Source organism: Alligator mississippiensis, chromosome 4 (assembly GCF_030867095.1).
Source record: "Alligator mississippiensis isolate rAllMis1 chromosome 4, rAllMis1, whole genome shotgun sequence".
In the NCBI taxonomy this organism is placed as follows: domain Eukaryota; kingdom Metazoa; phylum Chordata; order Crocodylia; family Alligatoridae; genus Alligator; species Alligator mississippiensis.
The window spans coordinates 161,806,806-161,823,002 of record NC_081827.1 but is presented as its reverse complement, the minus strand read 5'-3'; the positions used below and the strand labels follow the sequence as shown (position 1 = coordinate 161,823,002).

The 16,197-nt window shown below is 47.6% G+C and overlaps 3 protein-coding genes across 6 annotated transcripts in view; 2 read left to right on the top strand and 1 right to left on the bottom strand.

Moving 5' to 3' along the window:
• EFTUD2 (elongation factor Tu GTP binding domain containing 2) overlaps positions 1 to 3,420 on the bottom strand; it is a 32,983-nt gene extending 29,563 nt beyond the window's left edge. The window contains exons 1-3 of the mRNA XM_006278579.4: positions 3,206 to 3,420; positions 1,783 to 1,948; positions 1,045 to 1,123 (exon numbers count right to left, since the gene is read on the bottom strand). Of these exons, the coding sequence (XP_006278641.1) occupies positions 1,045 to 1,123; positions 1,783 to 1,948; positions 3,206 to 3,310 (350 nt within the window). The 5' untranslated portion in view covers positions 3,311 to 3,420. The remainder of the gene's footprint in view (positions 1 to 1,044; positions 1,124 to 1,782; positions 1,949 to 3,205) is intronic.
• A 232-nt stretch (positions 3,421 to 3,652) lies between these two features.
• CCDC103 (coiled-coil domain containing 103) lies at positions 3,653 to 9,132 on the top strand. Of its 4 annotated transcripts, none has more exons than XM_014596264.3 (4): positions 3,653 to 3,671; positions 5,610 to 5,761; positions 6,864 to 6,996; positions 7,973 to 9,132. In XM_014596264.3, exons 2-4 carry the CDS (start codon positions 5,619 to 5,621, stop codon positions 8,471 to 8,473), a joined length of 777 nt encoding a protein of 258 aa, XP_014451750.1. In that variant the 5' UTR covers positions 3,653 to 3,671; positions 5,610 to 5,618; the 3' UTR covers positions 8,474 to 9,132. The 4 variants fall into 4 exon arrangements, with proteins under 4 accessions (XP_014451750.1, XP_006278642.1, XP_019331684.1 ...); XM_006278580.4 differs by lacking the exon at positions 3,653 to 3,671 and adding an exon at positions 3,678 to 3,901; XM_019476139.2 differs by lacking the exon at positions 3,653 to 3,671 and adding an exon at positions 3,681 to 3,739.
• A 3,423-nt stretch (positions 9,133 to 12,555) lies between these two features.
• Positions 12,556 to 14,159, top strand: FAM187A (family with sequence similarity 187 member A). The gene has a single exon (XM_006278593.4). It carries the CDS (start codon positions 12,807 to 12,809, stop codon positions 14,052 to 14,054), a length of 1,248 nt encoding a protein of 415 aa, XP_006278655.2. The 5' UTR covers positions 12,556 to 12,806; the 3' UTR covers positions 14,055 to 14,159.
• Positions 14,160 to 16,197: the final 2,038 nt, after the last annotated feature.

Genomic DNA, 16,197 nt, shown 5'->3' with positions numbered 1-16,197 from the left:
TCCCCACTACCTTGATGTAGCTAGTGCTCACATGTAGACCTGCGTGATTGCTACCTCGCCACAGGATGCCATATGGTGACAAAGAACATTGCTACATTGTCACAAGACGATGTGTAGATGCACCCAGTGTAATTCTTAGATGCATAACTAACAAATTTCAAGTAGAAGCTACATTTCCCCTGTATTTACTAGGGGCGAACTGATAAAGATTTTTTTGGCTGATACTGATGGCCGATTATTAACCAGCCATATCAGCTGATACTGATCCGATAGGTGATTTACAGGAATGCAGTCCGGCAGCATAGAGAGCAGCATCTGGCTGGTAAGTGTGTGGGGGAAGGAAAGAGAGGTGCGGGGGGGGCAGATCAAAGCTCCCCACGGTAAGGGATGGAGTGGGACGGGGCAGAGGCAGGTGCTGCCCAGCCAGGGCAGTGAATGTGACCCTGCAGGCATCTTGGCCAGGGAGTATAGGGAGGGGGACGGCTCCCCACCGCTGCGCACACCCACAGGAGAAACATGGGGGGCATGTGTGCCCCGGATTTGTGCACGGGGCATAGTATTTACCAGTAACTTTACTGGTAATGCACCTCTCGTATTTACCAGTAACTTTACTAAGCGTTGCTAGGGCAGTGTGTCGTGCTGATGTCTGCACTTCAAGAATGATTTTAACAACATGAGAAGAGTTCAAAGAAAAGTCATGAGAAAGCTGAAAACATGCCTAATAGAGCCACAAGATCAATCTGTGCGGCATAAAGAAAGTGTGAGAACAAGATGACTAAGGAGCAACCTGTGTAGAGAACAGAAACATAACCAGAAAGTTACTGCCTTGGCAGTTACATTAATAGGATTCCAATACTACTAAAAGGCACAATGGCTGCACCTTCAATTTGCAGCAGCTTTCTCCTCAAGGCAACCCCCACACACCCCAACTTTCCTTCCCTCCAGTGGCAAACCTGGGTGGAAAGTGAAAGAGAAAAAAAATACAGGAGAGCTAAACCAGATGTGCACTTAAAAAACAAAGCCAAAAAACTATACAGTACTCACTCCATCTCATATACAGTGACAGGTAATGCCTGCTCCATCAGGGAGAATTTCTTGGTTTTCACAGGTTTAATTATTGGCTCTGAAACCAAAATAAAATTTTACAGTGAAAAAAAATGTTCTTAAAATGCTGATGTTTGGAGACATTAACCTAAGGCATTAACTGAGACAATACTAAGCATATTACTAGACCAAAAAAAGTGATATTTAAGGTTGATGACACCACTTTAACTGCTTTATTTGGGGAAGATTAAGACATAACTGAAACAGATTTTCATTTGCCTTCTTTTAAGATCTTTTCAGCCACAGTTAGTGTATGCTCTGCACATCTCACAACAGAACTCCTCTGGCGTTCGCAATGGTGCACTGATGCCTCTGGGCATCTTTAACAAAGTGGAAAGAGTCTTGGGAGTTTGGAGGTTGAAAAGGATTTTTATAAGGCAAATTAAAACTGGTAAGGAGCCAAATATTTGGCTCATTTGCAGGCTTAACTCAATTTCCATTATCACTTTTTTCCCTTTAAGCAGAGACTTGGTTCTTTTACTTTATGAATTAAATTCTTTTTTGTTAATACTCTCAGTAGAATTTCTATTAAAATGCCAAAGACAAAACAGACTGAATGTCTGAGAAGATGCAAGTAATACCACCACCAGCAGGATTTCAGAGCCTTTCTTCCTTCCATGATTGCCAACAAAAACCTTTCCTGATCAGAAATCTGATTTACTGACTATAATTACTTACCAGTGAGAGGCTGTGTATCCTCTTCCTGCACTATAGTCTCTACCTCAGGCCCATAGACCTCTTCTGCAGTGGGATAGTATTTCTTATCCTCATGCAGTACCACCTCCATTCCAGGGTGATCTTCATCATGGTCTCCCATATCGTCATCATCGTCATCATCATCAAGCTGAAACCGACAACAGAAATACTTTATCCACCCAACAATCTCAAAGAGCTTTTTAGATGTTAAGATCCACAAAACCCCTTCTAAGGTTTGTATTCTCAACCCCATTTTAGGATAGAAAAACGCTTGTGGTCACATATCAAATCATGAGCACAGGTGGAAGCCACACTGACTTACACCAAGATTGGGACCTGCACCGGGACTGAATATCTCTAGCACTGATCAGAAACAGGTCCAGACAGGAGTGCTGACAATCTCTCCCAATTTTTATTTAACAGCCATTTTCCCCACCTTGAATCCATTCCAGAGGCCACTGCCAAATGCAAATATTCACTGGATGTGGATGATTTAGGAGCATCATTCCTACATTCATGCAGGTGTGGTTGGACCAGATGGTCCCCTGAAGTCCTTCCCAACCCTGTGATTCTGTGCAACCACAAGATGTTGCCTTCTGTACATGTACATAGGCTACCAAAGTTTTGCCAAGCAAGCAGCAAGCCAGGCTACGCTCCACATCAAAGCACAATTGCAAAATACAGCACATGAAACTCTAACTGTATAAGATTTGTTCAGAAAACTGTTTGATCTGTTCAGGTCCCTCCTGACCCTAGCTACTATGAAACTATGAAGAATCTGCGTGGTAAACTGGTGACTATTTTTCATTTGCCTGTAAACAACTCTGAACAACCACACCATTAGGAACATTGTTCTGGGTCATCAGGTGCAGCCCCTTTCACCACACAACACATCCCAGTGACCATGCCTCTGCTCTGGGGTTATAAACACTACTTCTGTCTCTCCATTATATCAGGAGGCAAGGCCAATACACCCCTTTAGGAAGTAACTAAGACACACACACATGCATATAAAGAAAGAGTGAGTGCATGCAAGCTTTCATGGGCTGAAGCTCACTTCATAAGTGAAGCAAGTGTCAGCTCGTGAAAACTCGCTCGCTCTCTCTCCGCCCTTCTCTCCCTCTCCCCCACTATCCATCTGACCTAGTGCAGCGGTTCTCAACCTTTTTTGCACCAGGACCCACTTGTAAACATCAGTGGCCAGTCCTGACCCCTCACGCCCGACCTGCTGCCTCCTGCCCCCACGCCCCAGCCCCCACTGTGTGGGGCAGGGGGGCCCAAGCAACCCCTTGCAGGTTGGACCTCTGCCTGCAAAAGCCAGCTCTCAAGAGCGGAGAAGACGGGAGAGAGTCTAGAGGGCCCCGTCTCCCGGCGGCCCCCCGCCCCCCGCGGGGAGGGGCCGCACCTCGTCCACGTCCTTGGCCTCCCGGCCCAGCTCGTCGTCGTCGTCGTCCGAGTCGAGCTCGGGCCCGATGTAGTTGCCGAACTCGTCGTACAAGTCCGTGTCCATGGCGCCAAGGGGCGAAAACGAGGCCTGTCTCCGCCTCCCCTCCCGAAAGCGGCCCCGACACGCACCCGGCTCCGCTACCGCGCGCCTGCCCTCCCGCGCGCCGGCCGCCGTGCGACGCTCGCGTCGAAGGACCCCCCCCCCACCGCGTGGGGGGTGGCCAAGCTGCCCGCCTGAGGGGCTGGTCACTTCAGTGCCCCTCCACCAGGCAACCGCTGTGGGGAGAGCTCGGGGGCTGGGTGGGGAGCGGCCGGCCTGAGTTTTGGGGGGAGGAGTGTCTGGGTTCCGAGCAGGCGCTGGGTGGGGCAGCCCCGGCTGGAAGGGGCCTCGGCGGCGCGTCCCGCTGTTGCTATGGAGACGGTCGGTGAGACGGGGAACCAGTGTCGGGGCAGCCCCGGGGCCGGGATCGGGCCCGGCGGGGAGCGCTCTGGGGTCCGAAGTGCGGCGTGACAGGGGAGACTGGACAAGATGGACTGGTGGTCTGACCCAGTCAAGGGCAGTTCTTGTGTTCTTCTGAGACTTGTCTCAGCTGAGATGGAACGCAGGTGCCCTGGAAAGTTGGGCCCAACTTCAAAGTCATCATTTCAGATTGGGGTTTGCATGAACTCACTGTATAATTAATAGAGGTGCACCGATAGATTTTTGGGGGCCGATACCAATGGCCGATTTTTAACGAGCCGTTTCAGCCGATACCGTTCCAATCGCTGATGTGCAGCCGGGCAGTGTGGAGAGCAGCCTCCCGCTGATAAGTCTGTTGTGGGGGGAGGGAAGGGCCGTGGAGGGTGCAGACTGAGGACCCCGCGCTGAGGGAGGGAGTGGGGCTGGGGGGCCCAGGACGGAGCCAGGAGTGGCTCATTTGGGAAGGTGTGGGGTGGGGGGTGCAGCTCCCACCGCTGCCCATACCCTTGGGGGGGCCATGCGGGGCGTGTGCCCCCGCATCTGCGTGCAGGGCTAGGGCAGGTTGGGCCAGGGCTGTGTTGAGCTCTTCCTGGCAGGGGGGCTGGGCTGGGCTGTGCTCAGGGTGGGCAGTGGTGGCACTGGGTGGGGCTAGGGGCGGGGCTTCAGCCACCCCAAAATTTGCCATAGCCCTCCCAACTTCCCCTCCCAGCACTGCCGCCATCCTCCCCAAGCACAGCCTGGTCCAGCCCCCCCACCTGGGAAGAGCCCAGTGTTGCCTTGGCCCCAGCCCCCAGCGGCAGCTTGCCCTCGGCCTGCGCGCAGATTCAGGGGCACCCCCCCCCCATGCCTCCCCTGGGGGTGCGCACAACAGCAAGAATCACCCCCTTTCCCTGTGCGCGGCCAGTCCTGCACCCCGGCTTTGCTGGGCAGCACCTGCCTCTGCCCCAGCCCCACTCCCTCCCTCACCATGGGGGCCTCAATCTGCCCCCCCCTATAGACTTACCGGCCAGACCCGTCTACTCTTCATGCTGCCAGGCTGCACTCCTGGCTGCCTGCATGCTGTGCTGCAGCTTCGCGAATGTATGGGGCATTTATTGGCCACACCAGCCAAAAAAAGCCGATACACTCAATTTGCCTTATATTGGTGCTGATCCAATATGGGACCAATGTATTGGTACACCTTTAATAATTAGATACGTGCAGCAAGTCTAACAAGAGTTCAAGTAATATACAGGATGTGAAAGAGCAAGGAATATTCCCCTTGCATGGTGCTCATGCACCCCAAGTAATTCTGGCTTGTGGGCAGATAGAGGTCATTAGTCATGTTAGTCTGAAGTCAGGCAGCAGGCAGGGTAGAATTGCACCTTGTAGATAAGCGGTGTCAAACTCACCTGGCACTTTAGGCCAGATTTAGACCCCAAGGTCTCTTGGGCTGGATCTGCAAAGCCAACGGTGTGTAGGGCAGGGGATGAGGTAACTTGGTTTGGGGGCTGGTGACAGCATGGGTCCAGGGATGAGCACGAGGCAAACGAGGGCTGTATGCACACCACGCCTCCTAGCTATGCTGTCAACTTCTGGTAGCCTGCTGGACTACCAGCAAGCCAGATGGAACAGTTTGATGGGCTGGATCCAGCCTGCAGGCCAGACGTTATAAAGTAACTAAATCAGAGATGCAGTTATACACTATATTAAAATAGTGTGTAAAAGGGACTTACCACTTATAACTGCTTCATCTTGTTTATTCTCATCCCAGCATAAACAGAATTAAACTGAATGAAACAGGTGTAAAGTTACACTGATACAGAGAGGACAGATGAAATAGTTAAGTTGGTTCAGCATGAGTCACAGTAAACTGGTATAATTGTTTGGTCTGTGCATGCCATTAATTATGTTTTGCTCTCAGGTTATCATCATGGACAAATCTGGAGCAATAGATTTCTGTGCTTTGGAGAGAGAACTACAGGCTGCTGTTGCTGCTGATGAAAAGTACTGGAGAGAAAATGATGCCAAATTTCGAGCTGTTCACCAGAAGGTGGCATCCTATGAAGAATTTAGGTTTGCAGGCAACTTGTTTCATGTGGCGAGTCTGGAGTTGGGAATACAACAATCCAGTGTTTCTTTCATCAGGATGAAAGTTTGTATTTCTGAGTGTCATGTAGTGACACTGTCTGCTCAGAAGTTGTATTGTCATATCCTCCCACCTGTGTGAGGAGGACTGAATCTGTGAGAGTGTCTGAAGCAATAAGGAGTATGTGTGACCAGGTCCATGTCTTTCACCCACAACTCAATGGCAACACAGTTTCTTGTGATAGGAGCTCTTTGTCTAGGCCAACTTGCTGGGTAAGGGACGTGTAACTCCAAAAGCTCTATCCTGCAGCTTCTCAGAAAAGTCATGAGATATTCCTCTCTGTGGGGAAATTACTCAGACCCTAGGAATCTGAATCAAAACAAGATGTGTTAAAAACAAAGAAGAATGGAATTAAAAAGAAAGGAAAGGTTTATTTAGCACCCATACTATAACATTTCTCATAAAGGGGACTGGCCTTCGCAGCACAGATCTTACACACATTGCCAGCATAAGTGGCAAACCCCTCTAAAGTGGATGTGGTTATACTAGTATAAAAAAAGCTTGTATTAGTTTGATTTGGGAACTAGTACAGGCTATATATTGATGTAAGACACCTATATTTTCATTTAACTGCATCTGCTAGAAAACTGAGAGAACAAAAACCATACCCTTAACCAACATCATTTGGCTGGAAAAACTTTTATTTCTAGACTGGGGTGCTCAACCTCTGGCCCACAGGCCAATAGTGGCCCATGGAGCCAACTCATTTGGCCCATGGGGCTCCCCACAGGTCCAGAAATGTGATGGTGGGGGAGCAGTGAACATTAATACAGTCATTCTCCCTGCTGCCAAAACCCCAAGCCCTGTGCAGCTGTTTAGAGCACCCCATTTCCTTTCACCCTGTTTTTGGATTATTGGAGCTGGGGCACCCCTTCCAACCCCTTGGGGCCAGGCCACCACCACCCCAGAGTTGGGTTGGGGCCTGGCCACAATCCCTTCCCCTGCAGGGCCCAGTCAACTTCCTTTCCCTGCAGGATTGCGTTGGTGTTGATGTGGAGGGTATTTGCTCTTACAGGATTTTGCTTATAGGGATATTGTGCAGGCATCACACCTGAAGCCCCTGGAAAAAAAGGATAAATTTGGAAAAAAGAAAAACCTACTGTGGAATTCCTGTGCAACCCAAGCTAAGTGCCAGCAGAACAGCGAGGTGGAAATAGCCCAGGTGAGGAAAAAAAACAGTCTATAAACTTACTAGGGAGGACCAGCGTGGTTTGGGAGAGACCTTGTTCCGCCGAGCGCCTCCCAGAGTAACAAGGAATAACGGCCATAAGTTGCTAGAGAGTAGGTTTAGACTAGACATTAGAAGGCGCTACTTCACAGTCAGGGAAGCTAGGATCTGGAACCAACTTCCAAGGGAAGTGGTGATGGCTCCTACCCTGGGGTCTTTAAGAGGAGGCTCAGCATTTACCTGGCTGGGGTCATTTGAGCCCAGTTTTCTCTCCTGCCCAGTGTAGGGGGTCGGACTAGAAGATCTACAAGGTCCCTTCCGACCCTACATCTATGAATCCTCCATCACTATTGGTTTGTTGACATCTGAAAGTTATTGCAGAACAAGATAGCGTGTGAAATTCAAAACAGACCAGAGGCCATTCAGTAGAGAAAGCAGTGGATGTTAGGTTGCAGAGAATGAGGATTCGAAAAAGCAGGCCTCCCCCAACCTGAGGAAAGACCACTCAGAAGAAATAGCAGTTCCATATGTGAACAAGCCCTAAACAAATCCCAAATATTGAAATCTCTTGAGTAGATCAGATCTCCATTTAGTCCTACATCCTGTCTCTGCCACTGTTCCCTTATTGCCAGGGTGAAAACTAGCCTTTTACTCCTGAACTTTGTTTGCTGTCTCTTCATTGGCTTCTGAGCCATAGCACTATTTTACCTTTCTTCCTGTGACTTCAGTTACCACAGGTGACCTGTTTTGTGTGACCACCATCCATTCTTTCCTTGGAATGAAATCTCAGCCCCATTGAAGTCAATGGGAGTTTTGCCAGTTTACTTAGGATCCCATACCCCCTTACACACACATACATTCAGACAGTCATCAGTGTGTACAGACTAATGAGAGGGATTTCAGAAGTAGAAAGGAAAGGAAACAGGAGAAGCCTGGTGCTCACTTATTGCTGTTGGTCTTTTCTTTCCAGGGGTTGGACCGATTACCTGAAACCTCTTCAGAATTCTACAGAGATTGGCGCAGATGCTTAAAAAGTGGGCAAGAAAAATACCAGTTCCTACTGCAGCTCGGAGGCACAGGCCTGGGCAAAATCTTTCAAGCGGATCTCGGCTTTGGCCTCCTGGGCGAGTTCCTCAGGTTGTTGGCAGAGAATGTCTGTGGTGAAGACAGAGAAGCCACCCTGCATATCTTACAGAGCCTTTCAGAAACTAAGCGCTTTGGGCTCAATGTGGATCTCCTGAGCCAGGTGGAAAAGGAGAGCAGTAGGGACTTGTTTGAGAAACTGAAGAGCATGAACAGAAATTGTAGCACTTGTGGGCTTCCTGTTGACAAAGCCAAGGCAGGATCAGAAGCTCTAGGGGAAGAACCAAGTGAAACTGAGAGGGAAATGCATCTCCAGGGGTGTGACCTGGGGAGGGAGGCAGATGAGAGGAGATTGATGGAGCTGATGAAATGTTACCAACTCATGTGAAGGACAACAGGCTCACTGCAAGGGTGTGTGGGAGCAGAGTCCAGAGTAGGGATCCTTCAGCTCCACTCTCCGATCAAAGATCACAAGACTCTTAGGATACATGACACCTTGTCCCTGGCATGTCCAAAGAGGGATGGTTCCAAATACAGTCCACCCACCTGTTACTTGCATTCACTGGGCCTGGAAACACAGTGGTGAAGCTGCTGTAAGGGATTTCTACACAGCCACTGTCAAGCACCCCAGAGACCAAGGTCTTGAGAGTGGCCATGTGAGTAGACATCTCTAAGCAGCTGCACTACCACTTTTCTGTTCCCAGTGCATGTGAGTGGGTCTGTGTGGGGTGGGGAATGCTTGGGGGTATCCTTCCCTGAACATGCAAGGGACCTGGTGTAGACATACCCTGAGAATTCCTCTCTGTAGAGTGTTGCTGATCTAATCCTCTCTGTATCTGTCTTAGTACCTAGCTTAGTTGCTTACCTCAGTACAAATAAGTGTTAGTTACAGAAAGAATGGTATTGCAGGAATTGGAAAAGTGCTACGCGCAGAAAGGAATCCTTGATATAAATAGGTAATAATCAGTAGATTATCTGAGGGCAAAGCTGTAAGGGAGTCTTTCTGGTATTAGTAGGGTAAAAAATAAAATCAAAATCAATTCTTCACCTCTTTTTGTTCTTTGTTTATGTATTCCCTGAGCAGAGCGACATTTAGCCATGTTAAGCTGAAGTCAAATAGGAGGCAGGGTAGATTTGCACCTTATAGGCTAACCAAATCTACCCTACTTCTACATATTTCTTGCCTAGAGGGCATTTTTGAGAAACAAATCAGTTATATTACCATGTTTAAACAGAGCTACGTTTGGAAGGTGTTCATGTACAAGCCTCCAAGAGTTTAACATTTGGGAATGAGTTGAGTGATCACTTTCTTAAACAGGACCAGAATTATTACAGTGCAGATCCTGAGGTGTCATGGTCATGCACCAAAGATTAGCAATAATCTCCATGCCAAGACATGACCTTGCTGTAGGCCACTCCACCCTAATTAGTATTTTACTTGGATTATTAGAGGAAGTGAATCTGGACAGGCAGGAACTGAAGTGTAGAAAGCTGCAGACTGGCTAGCAGTGGGGATGCAGAAGGTTTGGGACATAAACAAGAAAGCAGATTGCATTGGAGTGAAGATAGTCATGGGTGGCAAGGTAGAACTCTGGCCACTGCCTGTAAAAGGAGAATTAGGTTTAGGGAGTGATGTAGAGGGAAACAGAGATAGGAAACTGGATGTTTCTCAGCCCTAGGCGTCAGAAGTAAAACCATGTGTAGGTCACAAAAAAGACTAAGCCATGAAGTTTGTGTAACTAAACCGGATGAAACTCACAGAGTACAAATTCTGTCCTTCTGGGTCTTTATCCTGAAAGGTCATTTGAACATAATCAATAGCTGTCAGATTTTACCCAGCTCTGGGAAGATTAGTCCTGTCTTCCCCCAACAGTAAAATAAAATGAATCACATCCTCCTGCAAGCCTCACCAGGTGTTGTTAACTAAGTACCTGCCTTCAGGTGTACATCTCCATGCACATGCCCACATATACCTTGTGGCTAATCCTGTGACCTCCCTCTGGGAAATGCAGATATGTCTCTTCCTAAAGATCATCCCTCCCTTCCCACAGGTTTGATGAGCAGTGAAGTAGTTAACCATATGGACATTTGAAGGATCCTCAGAGGCATTAGTGTTGGCTTCCTTGAAATGAATGGTGCAGTTCACACCTCAGAGCCTCTGCTAATTGATGGATAATCTTGTTGCACTAGGGTCATGGTTTGAAGGGATTTTTTGCAATCATAGCAGATAGGGACTTGTTTTTTTAATAAAAGCTGAGATCTGGAGTGCAGCTAAGAGGTCTGTTCTGTGCCTCCTGGCAAATCTTCAGCAACCCGTAGGAGACACAGGGCATGTTTTGGGAAATGCTGGGTTAAAGAGAGGTTATTTGGCTGAAATGAACAGAGGGTTTCTCAACATATCAAAATGAAAGTATTTCATTTTAGAAGCTTGAATCTGAGGTCTCTTCTCCTTATATATTTTCTCCTTTATTTTACATGATACACATAGAGGTTTGTTCTTGTGGAGTCCCTCAGGATCTCTGGGTTCTGCACACGCTGCTTTATTTTAAATTAGGCTACCTGGGAATGCATTGATGCTGGTGGTACTTTTGGAGCTTTCTGGAATTATTTTTTCAAAGCTACAAAATACTGCTTTTCCATGGAATATACACCTGAGGTTACTGTGCAAATGCTAGGGGCTGCAGAAGGGTAGAGTACCATGGGTTTGAACAAGTACAGCAAGCAATGCTTAGGACAGGAAGTGAAGAAGAACCTCCTATCTAACAGGAACTGAAAACAATCTGACATTAAAAGCAGATAGAATGACTTAGCAGAAGTCAGATGTGGTCTTCCTCTGAGAAAGATCAGAGCATATTCACATAGGGAGAGGATAGGAGCAGCCCAGGATTCAATCCAGTCCTGAACTGACAGGAATGGGACAGAGGCAACCAGTTTAGTTCTGTCCCTGAACATCTACTCTAAGGGCAACAGGTAAGATGGAAATAACCCCATGTTTAGATGTCTAGATAGCATTCCTATATTCTGTTACAATCACATGTAAGGTATTACTTGAATCCAACTCAAAGCAGGATCCACCGTGTTAATCACTGTACTGAGAAACAGGCTCAGCCCCACAGAACTTACAAGCTAGATAGTGTTGGACGAAAGACCAATGGGGAAAAGCAATGCTTTATCTAAAACCATTCATACTCACACATACAGGCCAATCCACTAGTGCTCAGGTTCAGTCACGATGGCCAATTGCATTGCCTCTGGACACAATGATCTTATGGGAGGGACACCAGCGGTTTTCTCCCGAGTTGATGTGGATGGGATACAACGTGGTTGGGGGCCTTGTCTTCACTGCCTTTTTATGCAGACACACTGCTATGGTGCCTCTGACAACCTGCTAAACCAATCACCTTGTTGCTGTTGAGTTGAGTTGCTGAGTTGACTTCATCAAAACTCAGTCTTTTGGTTACATACGTCATGGCTTAGGTATGCAGATGGATGGATGGTAAGGAATTGCTTGTTTTATAATCTCCTGAGACAGGGAGACAGGGAGTCTGCTCTTGTTCTTATCTTCTTGTAAATGGTTTATTTATTCTTCTTATCTTCCTGTTCTTGAGGCTGCTTTTCTCAGTAAACTGGGTATGCTTGAAGCCATATTCATTCACTCACTCATGCATTCATCTAAAATTATTTTTTGATAATATTCTCAACAATAGGAAAAGGGCAAGAATCAGGGCCAGAGAGGGGCAGTGACTTGCCCAAAGTTATGCAGTGGGTCAGTGTCAGAACAGGGAATAGAACCAAGATCTCCCATGCCAGCCTTATGCACTTATAATCCTACCACTAAGCTGAGAACTCTTGAGGAGAAGGTGATGTGGCCAAAAAAATCTACTATGTTATTTGAATAGCTGGAGACATCTCAAGACTTCCTTATATCAATGGAATCCAGCACCCTAGACCAACCATTTGGGAAGCTGACGTGGCCTAAATATTAGGTTTCAAGTCCCTAGACCCACACAGTGAGATGCAGAGAGTGTGGATCCCTCTCCCTGTTTGTCTCTCCAAGAGCAATTCTCTGCAGCTACTGCTCAAGCCCTTCAGGCAAACCTTAAACAGTGGAGGCTTCTGCACCATGCACTGCACTGTTGTTCCCATCTGCATTTGGGTCAGAGTTTCCTTCTTCTCGCTGTTGTGCTACGTATGCATAAATTTACCTGGTCATGGCCTTCAGCCCCAGGGGCAGCTGCAATTCAGTGAAGCTATGTGGATATTGTCTGCATATGTTCAGAGCTGAATAGGGCTGTGCAAATTCTGAATCTGACATTCTCAGGGCTGCATTCGTGTTCTAGAGCAGACGTGACGAAGAAAGGGAAAGGTTCTAGAATGAATGTTTCTGAGGCCCCAATGGAAAGCCTTGACCTTTCAGTGCAGTCTTTGATACAATAGACTGATTTCTTACAGTAGCCTCCCCAGCAATTATTAGGCTGAGATGACATATTTCTGATGACTCCTGTTCAACCTCTCCCATCTACCAACTAGTGCAGAGGGGAAATTCTATTGTTAAAAACTTACCTACAAGCCCTATCTTCATAAAGCACTCCCTACCCCACCACTGACATCCTACTGTTAACCTTGGTAACTAGGAGATCAATAAAGATCTCACAACACTTACTTACTATTCGATGTGGATGCAAGTTTGACTCATACTCCTTGGAGACAGTCTAGTCTGAATGGTGACCATGAGGCTGGTTGGAATGACCTTTCTTCTGTGGATGATAGACCTTCTCCATGCTTTTGCAATTATGGAGAAGGAAGACATATTCAAGAAAACACCCTGTCCAGCCTTCCTGATGTTCAACAACGCTGCCTATTTGGCTGATATGAGTTTTGAGCTGCCTTGCAACTGCAAGCCAGAAGAGATCACCTCAGTTGTGTGGTACTTCCAGAACAGCCCAGGCAGCCGGGAGACCAAGGTTTTAACAGACTTTGATGGCACTATGGTTGTGGACTCAGGCCACATCCGGATGGGTAGTGACATGCTGAAGCGTTTCAGCATTAGGATGTTTAGTCTCATTGTCTTTCGGGCCCAAGTGGAGGACTCGGGCCACTATCTCTGTGGCACAAAGCAAGGGGACTTTTTCTACGGCTATGACGTGGATGTGCAGCCATCCAAGTACATCACTGCGGCCTTCAAAGACATAGGCCAGCACCCACAAAAGGATCACATTGAAAAGCTGTTCAGTCTGTTCACCACCTTTTGGGACTGGACCAAATGTGACCGCTGCGGAGTACGAGGTGAGCAACGGAGAATTGGTCTCTGCTACGTGAACAGCACTTACCTCAACCCCAGGTACCGCACCACCTTGGCAGATGTGGTGTCCTGTGGTTCAAGATCTGTCCCCATGCGCTTCCACAGCACCATTCAGCTCAGGAAGCCTGAGGTCGTCATTCGAAGCTGCATGACACCTTGTCCAAAGAAAAAAGCCCCCAAGGAAGGAGTGCTTGCCATCGCCAACCTTATTGCAAAGCTGGGTGAAAAACCCTGGGTGCCCAAAGTTCCCATTCAGTTCCATAAGCAGCAGATAGGAAGCAGTCTGATTATCTCTTGCCCTGGGGCCAGGCCAGAGCATGCAGTGGCTTGGGACAAAGACTTAGCTCCACTATACCGTACCCACTTCCTCAAAGGAGTCAACAAGAGCATGCGGGTCTTCATTGACCATGGCAATCACCTGCACATTCGATTTGCCCAGCTGAATGACAGGGGCACTTATTACTGCTGGCGAGAGAGTCAAATGATTGCTGGTTTCCGGCTCTCTGTGGGGTTTCAAAGTCCACGCAAACGGATGCTTAACGATCCTGAGACAAGATACGCCATCAAGGCCATCCTCACAAGTTATGTCTTTATCACCATAGTTTTCATTAGCATCCATCTCGGCCGCTGCTGCTTTTATGTGTTCAGAGGCACTTTTGTGGGGTAGCCTTTTCAATAAGTGCTTGGCCACAGGCCAAGGGAATTATTTATCTCATCCACTTGTTACACTCATTTGGAACCTTTTCCCTTGGGCTGTTGTGAATTTTCCTAATGCCTGTTAGAAATAAGGACAAGTAAAAAGCTACCAGTACATGCTTGGTTGTTTCCTTTCATTGTGGAGCATGAAAAAGAGGGAGCTGAACTGGAAAGATAATTGCATTCAGAATATTACTGCCATAGCTTGTTGGGGACAGAGTCTGTGAATAAGGAGTCCTAGTCTAGGCCCTGCTTATACCCTGACTTTGGGCAAGTCTTGCTACTTATTCATTTTTCAAACAATACTTTACATTTACATTGTGTGTTCTGGTCAGGGGTCTTAAAGCACTTTTCCAGAATAGCTAAATATCATATTAGTAGGTTTCTTACAGCTGAACAAATAATCAGATTCCCCCCTACCCCCCCGAATCTGCTTTACTGAAAAAACTGAGAAATATCAGTTTGGGATCAACTTGAAATTAAACTTTATTTTTCCCCTTTTAAGTTGTTTTTAATTAAAAAAAATAAGAAACACATTTCAAAACAAAACCTGTCGTCCATTGTTTATTTTTTTCATGAAGGTGTTTTTGCAGCTGAAACAAGTCACTGATATCAGCACAGGTTTCTCCAATATCAGCACAGGTTTGCAGTGAATCTTCTTTTTGGGGTGGGGTGGCATGGGGAGGGGGAGGTTTCAGCTGAAAATCCTAACCCAGCACTGATTCACATCTCTGTTTACAAGGTTTGGAAGCTGAGGCACATAGAGGCAGGCTTTGGAGGGCTTAGGAGTGAAAGTGCCTATTGGCTGTTCTGAAAGGCCATGCACTTAACCTTGGTGCATGCAGTAGAGCTGAGTTTTGCAGCTCCACAGAAAAAGGAGGAAAGACACTGGGCCTGTGGAAGGTCTGGCCTTAAGCAGCAGCTGATCAATTCAGCCTTTCTTTAGAACACCTGCTTGCAAGCTCCTCTTCCATGCTATGGGGTGGGGCTCACTGCTATTCAGTTGCCTCTGTTCATAAGATGCTACCATTGGCTGGTTCCCCCTGCCCCTCATTCATTCCCCAAGCTCCTAGGTATATTATAGAGACAATTTTTAACTCAGACCTCTCCCAGGAGCGGAATGGAACAAGGTGAAGTGCCTTGCCCTCTCCAAGCTCCTATGGTCTGGGTGGTTAGAAAACCCACTCTGCCTAGAGCCCCAGGCTGCTTCCTTCTTTTTCTGGAGTGTGCAGTGCATTCTGGGTCACCCTATCCAAGGAACTTTTTTAAAAATTAAAATATGTATCCCTATATATTTAGTTATACACATCCTCGATCATAGACTTCCATTGCACCTTTTTTTAAAACCACCAGTGGGTGCCTGTGTAGCAGTCCAGGGGCTTCCCAGGAGATTTCCTGGTGGCTCATGTGAGGAGGAGGCTTGGTGGAGCATAGAGCACTATTCTCTGTGTCAGCCTTCTAGGTGGCACTGTCATGAGGTTTAAAGGGCTGTGGTTAGCACACTGGCTAATGTCATCTGGCAGAGGCAGAGCAGTGCAACTTTCACCTGCTTTAGCACACACAAAGCCCAGGGGAGCTGAGGCAATGGCAAGTGGCCTTGTCTATACTTGTGTCCACTGGCACCTTCCCCATCCCCTTTAAACCCTGCCCCAGAGATCAGTCCCATCCCCCCTTCCTCTGTAAGGGCTGAGGCAGAGAGCACTGACAGCTACTATTGCAGAGGACTTGCAACCCTCCCAGAGCTAAAAACATGAGCTAAGAAGCTGAGGCTGCCACCTTGGGGCTGTGCAAGCCTCAGCCTCTAGGGACCAGTTGCAGAGGGGTTCTGCCTGACACATGACGTTACATCTCTGTGCGGAGGGACCTGGTACCCCAGCACTGAAGCTCCACGGAAAAGAAGAAGTATGTGATGACCTTCAGGGTGGTCCTCTATCTCAGATTGCTTCTGGGCCCAGATGCTGAAAGGCTCAGCCTTTGGCACTGCAGTGTAGCCCCTGCAAAGGTAGGCTCTGGTAATGGAGTTCAGGGTATGAATACCTAGCAGCACAATACACTGCCCTAGCTGTGATTGGGAAGCTGGGGCATTGGGAAGAGGAGGTTCACCCTGGGAATGG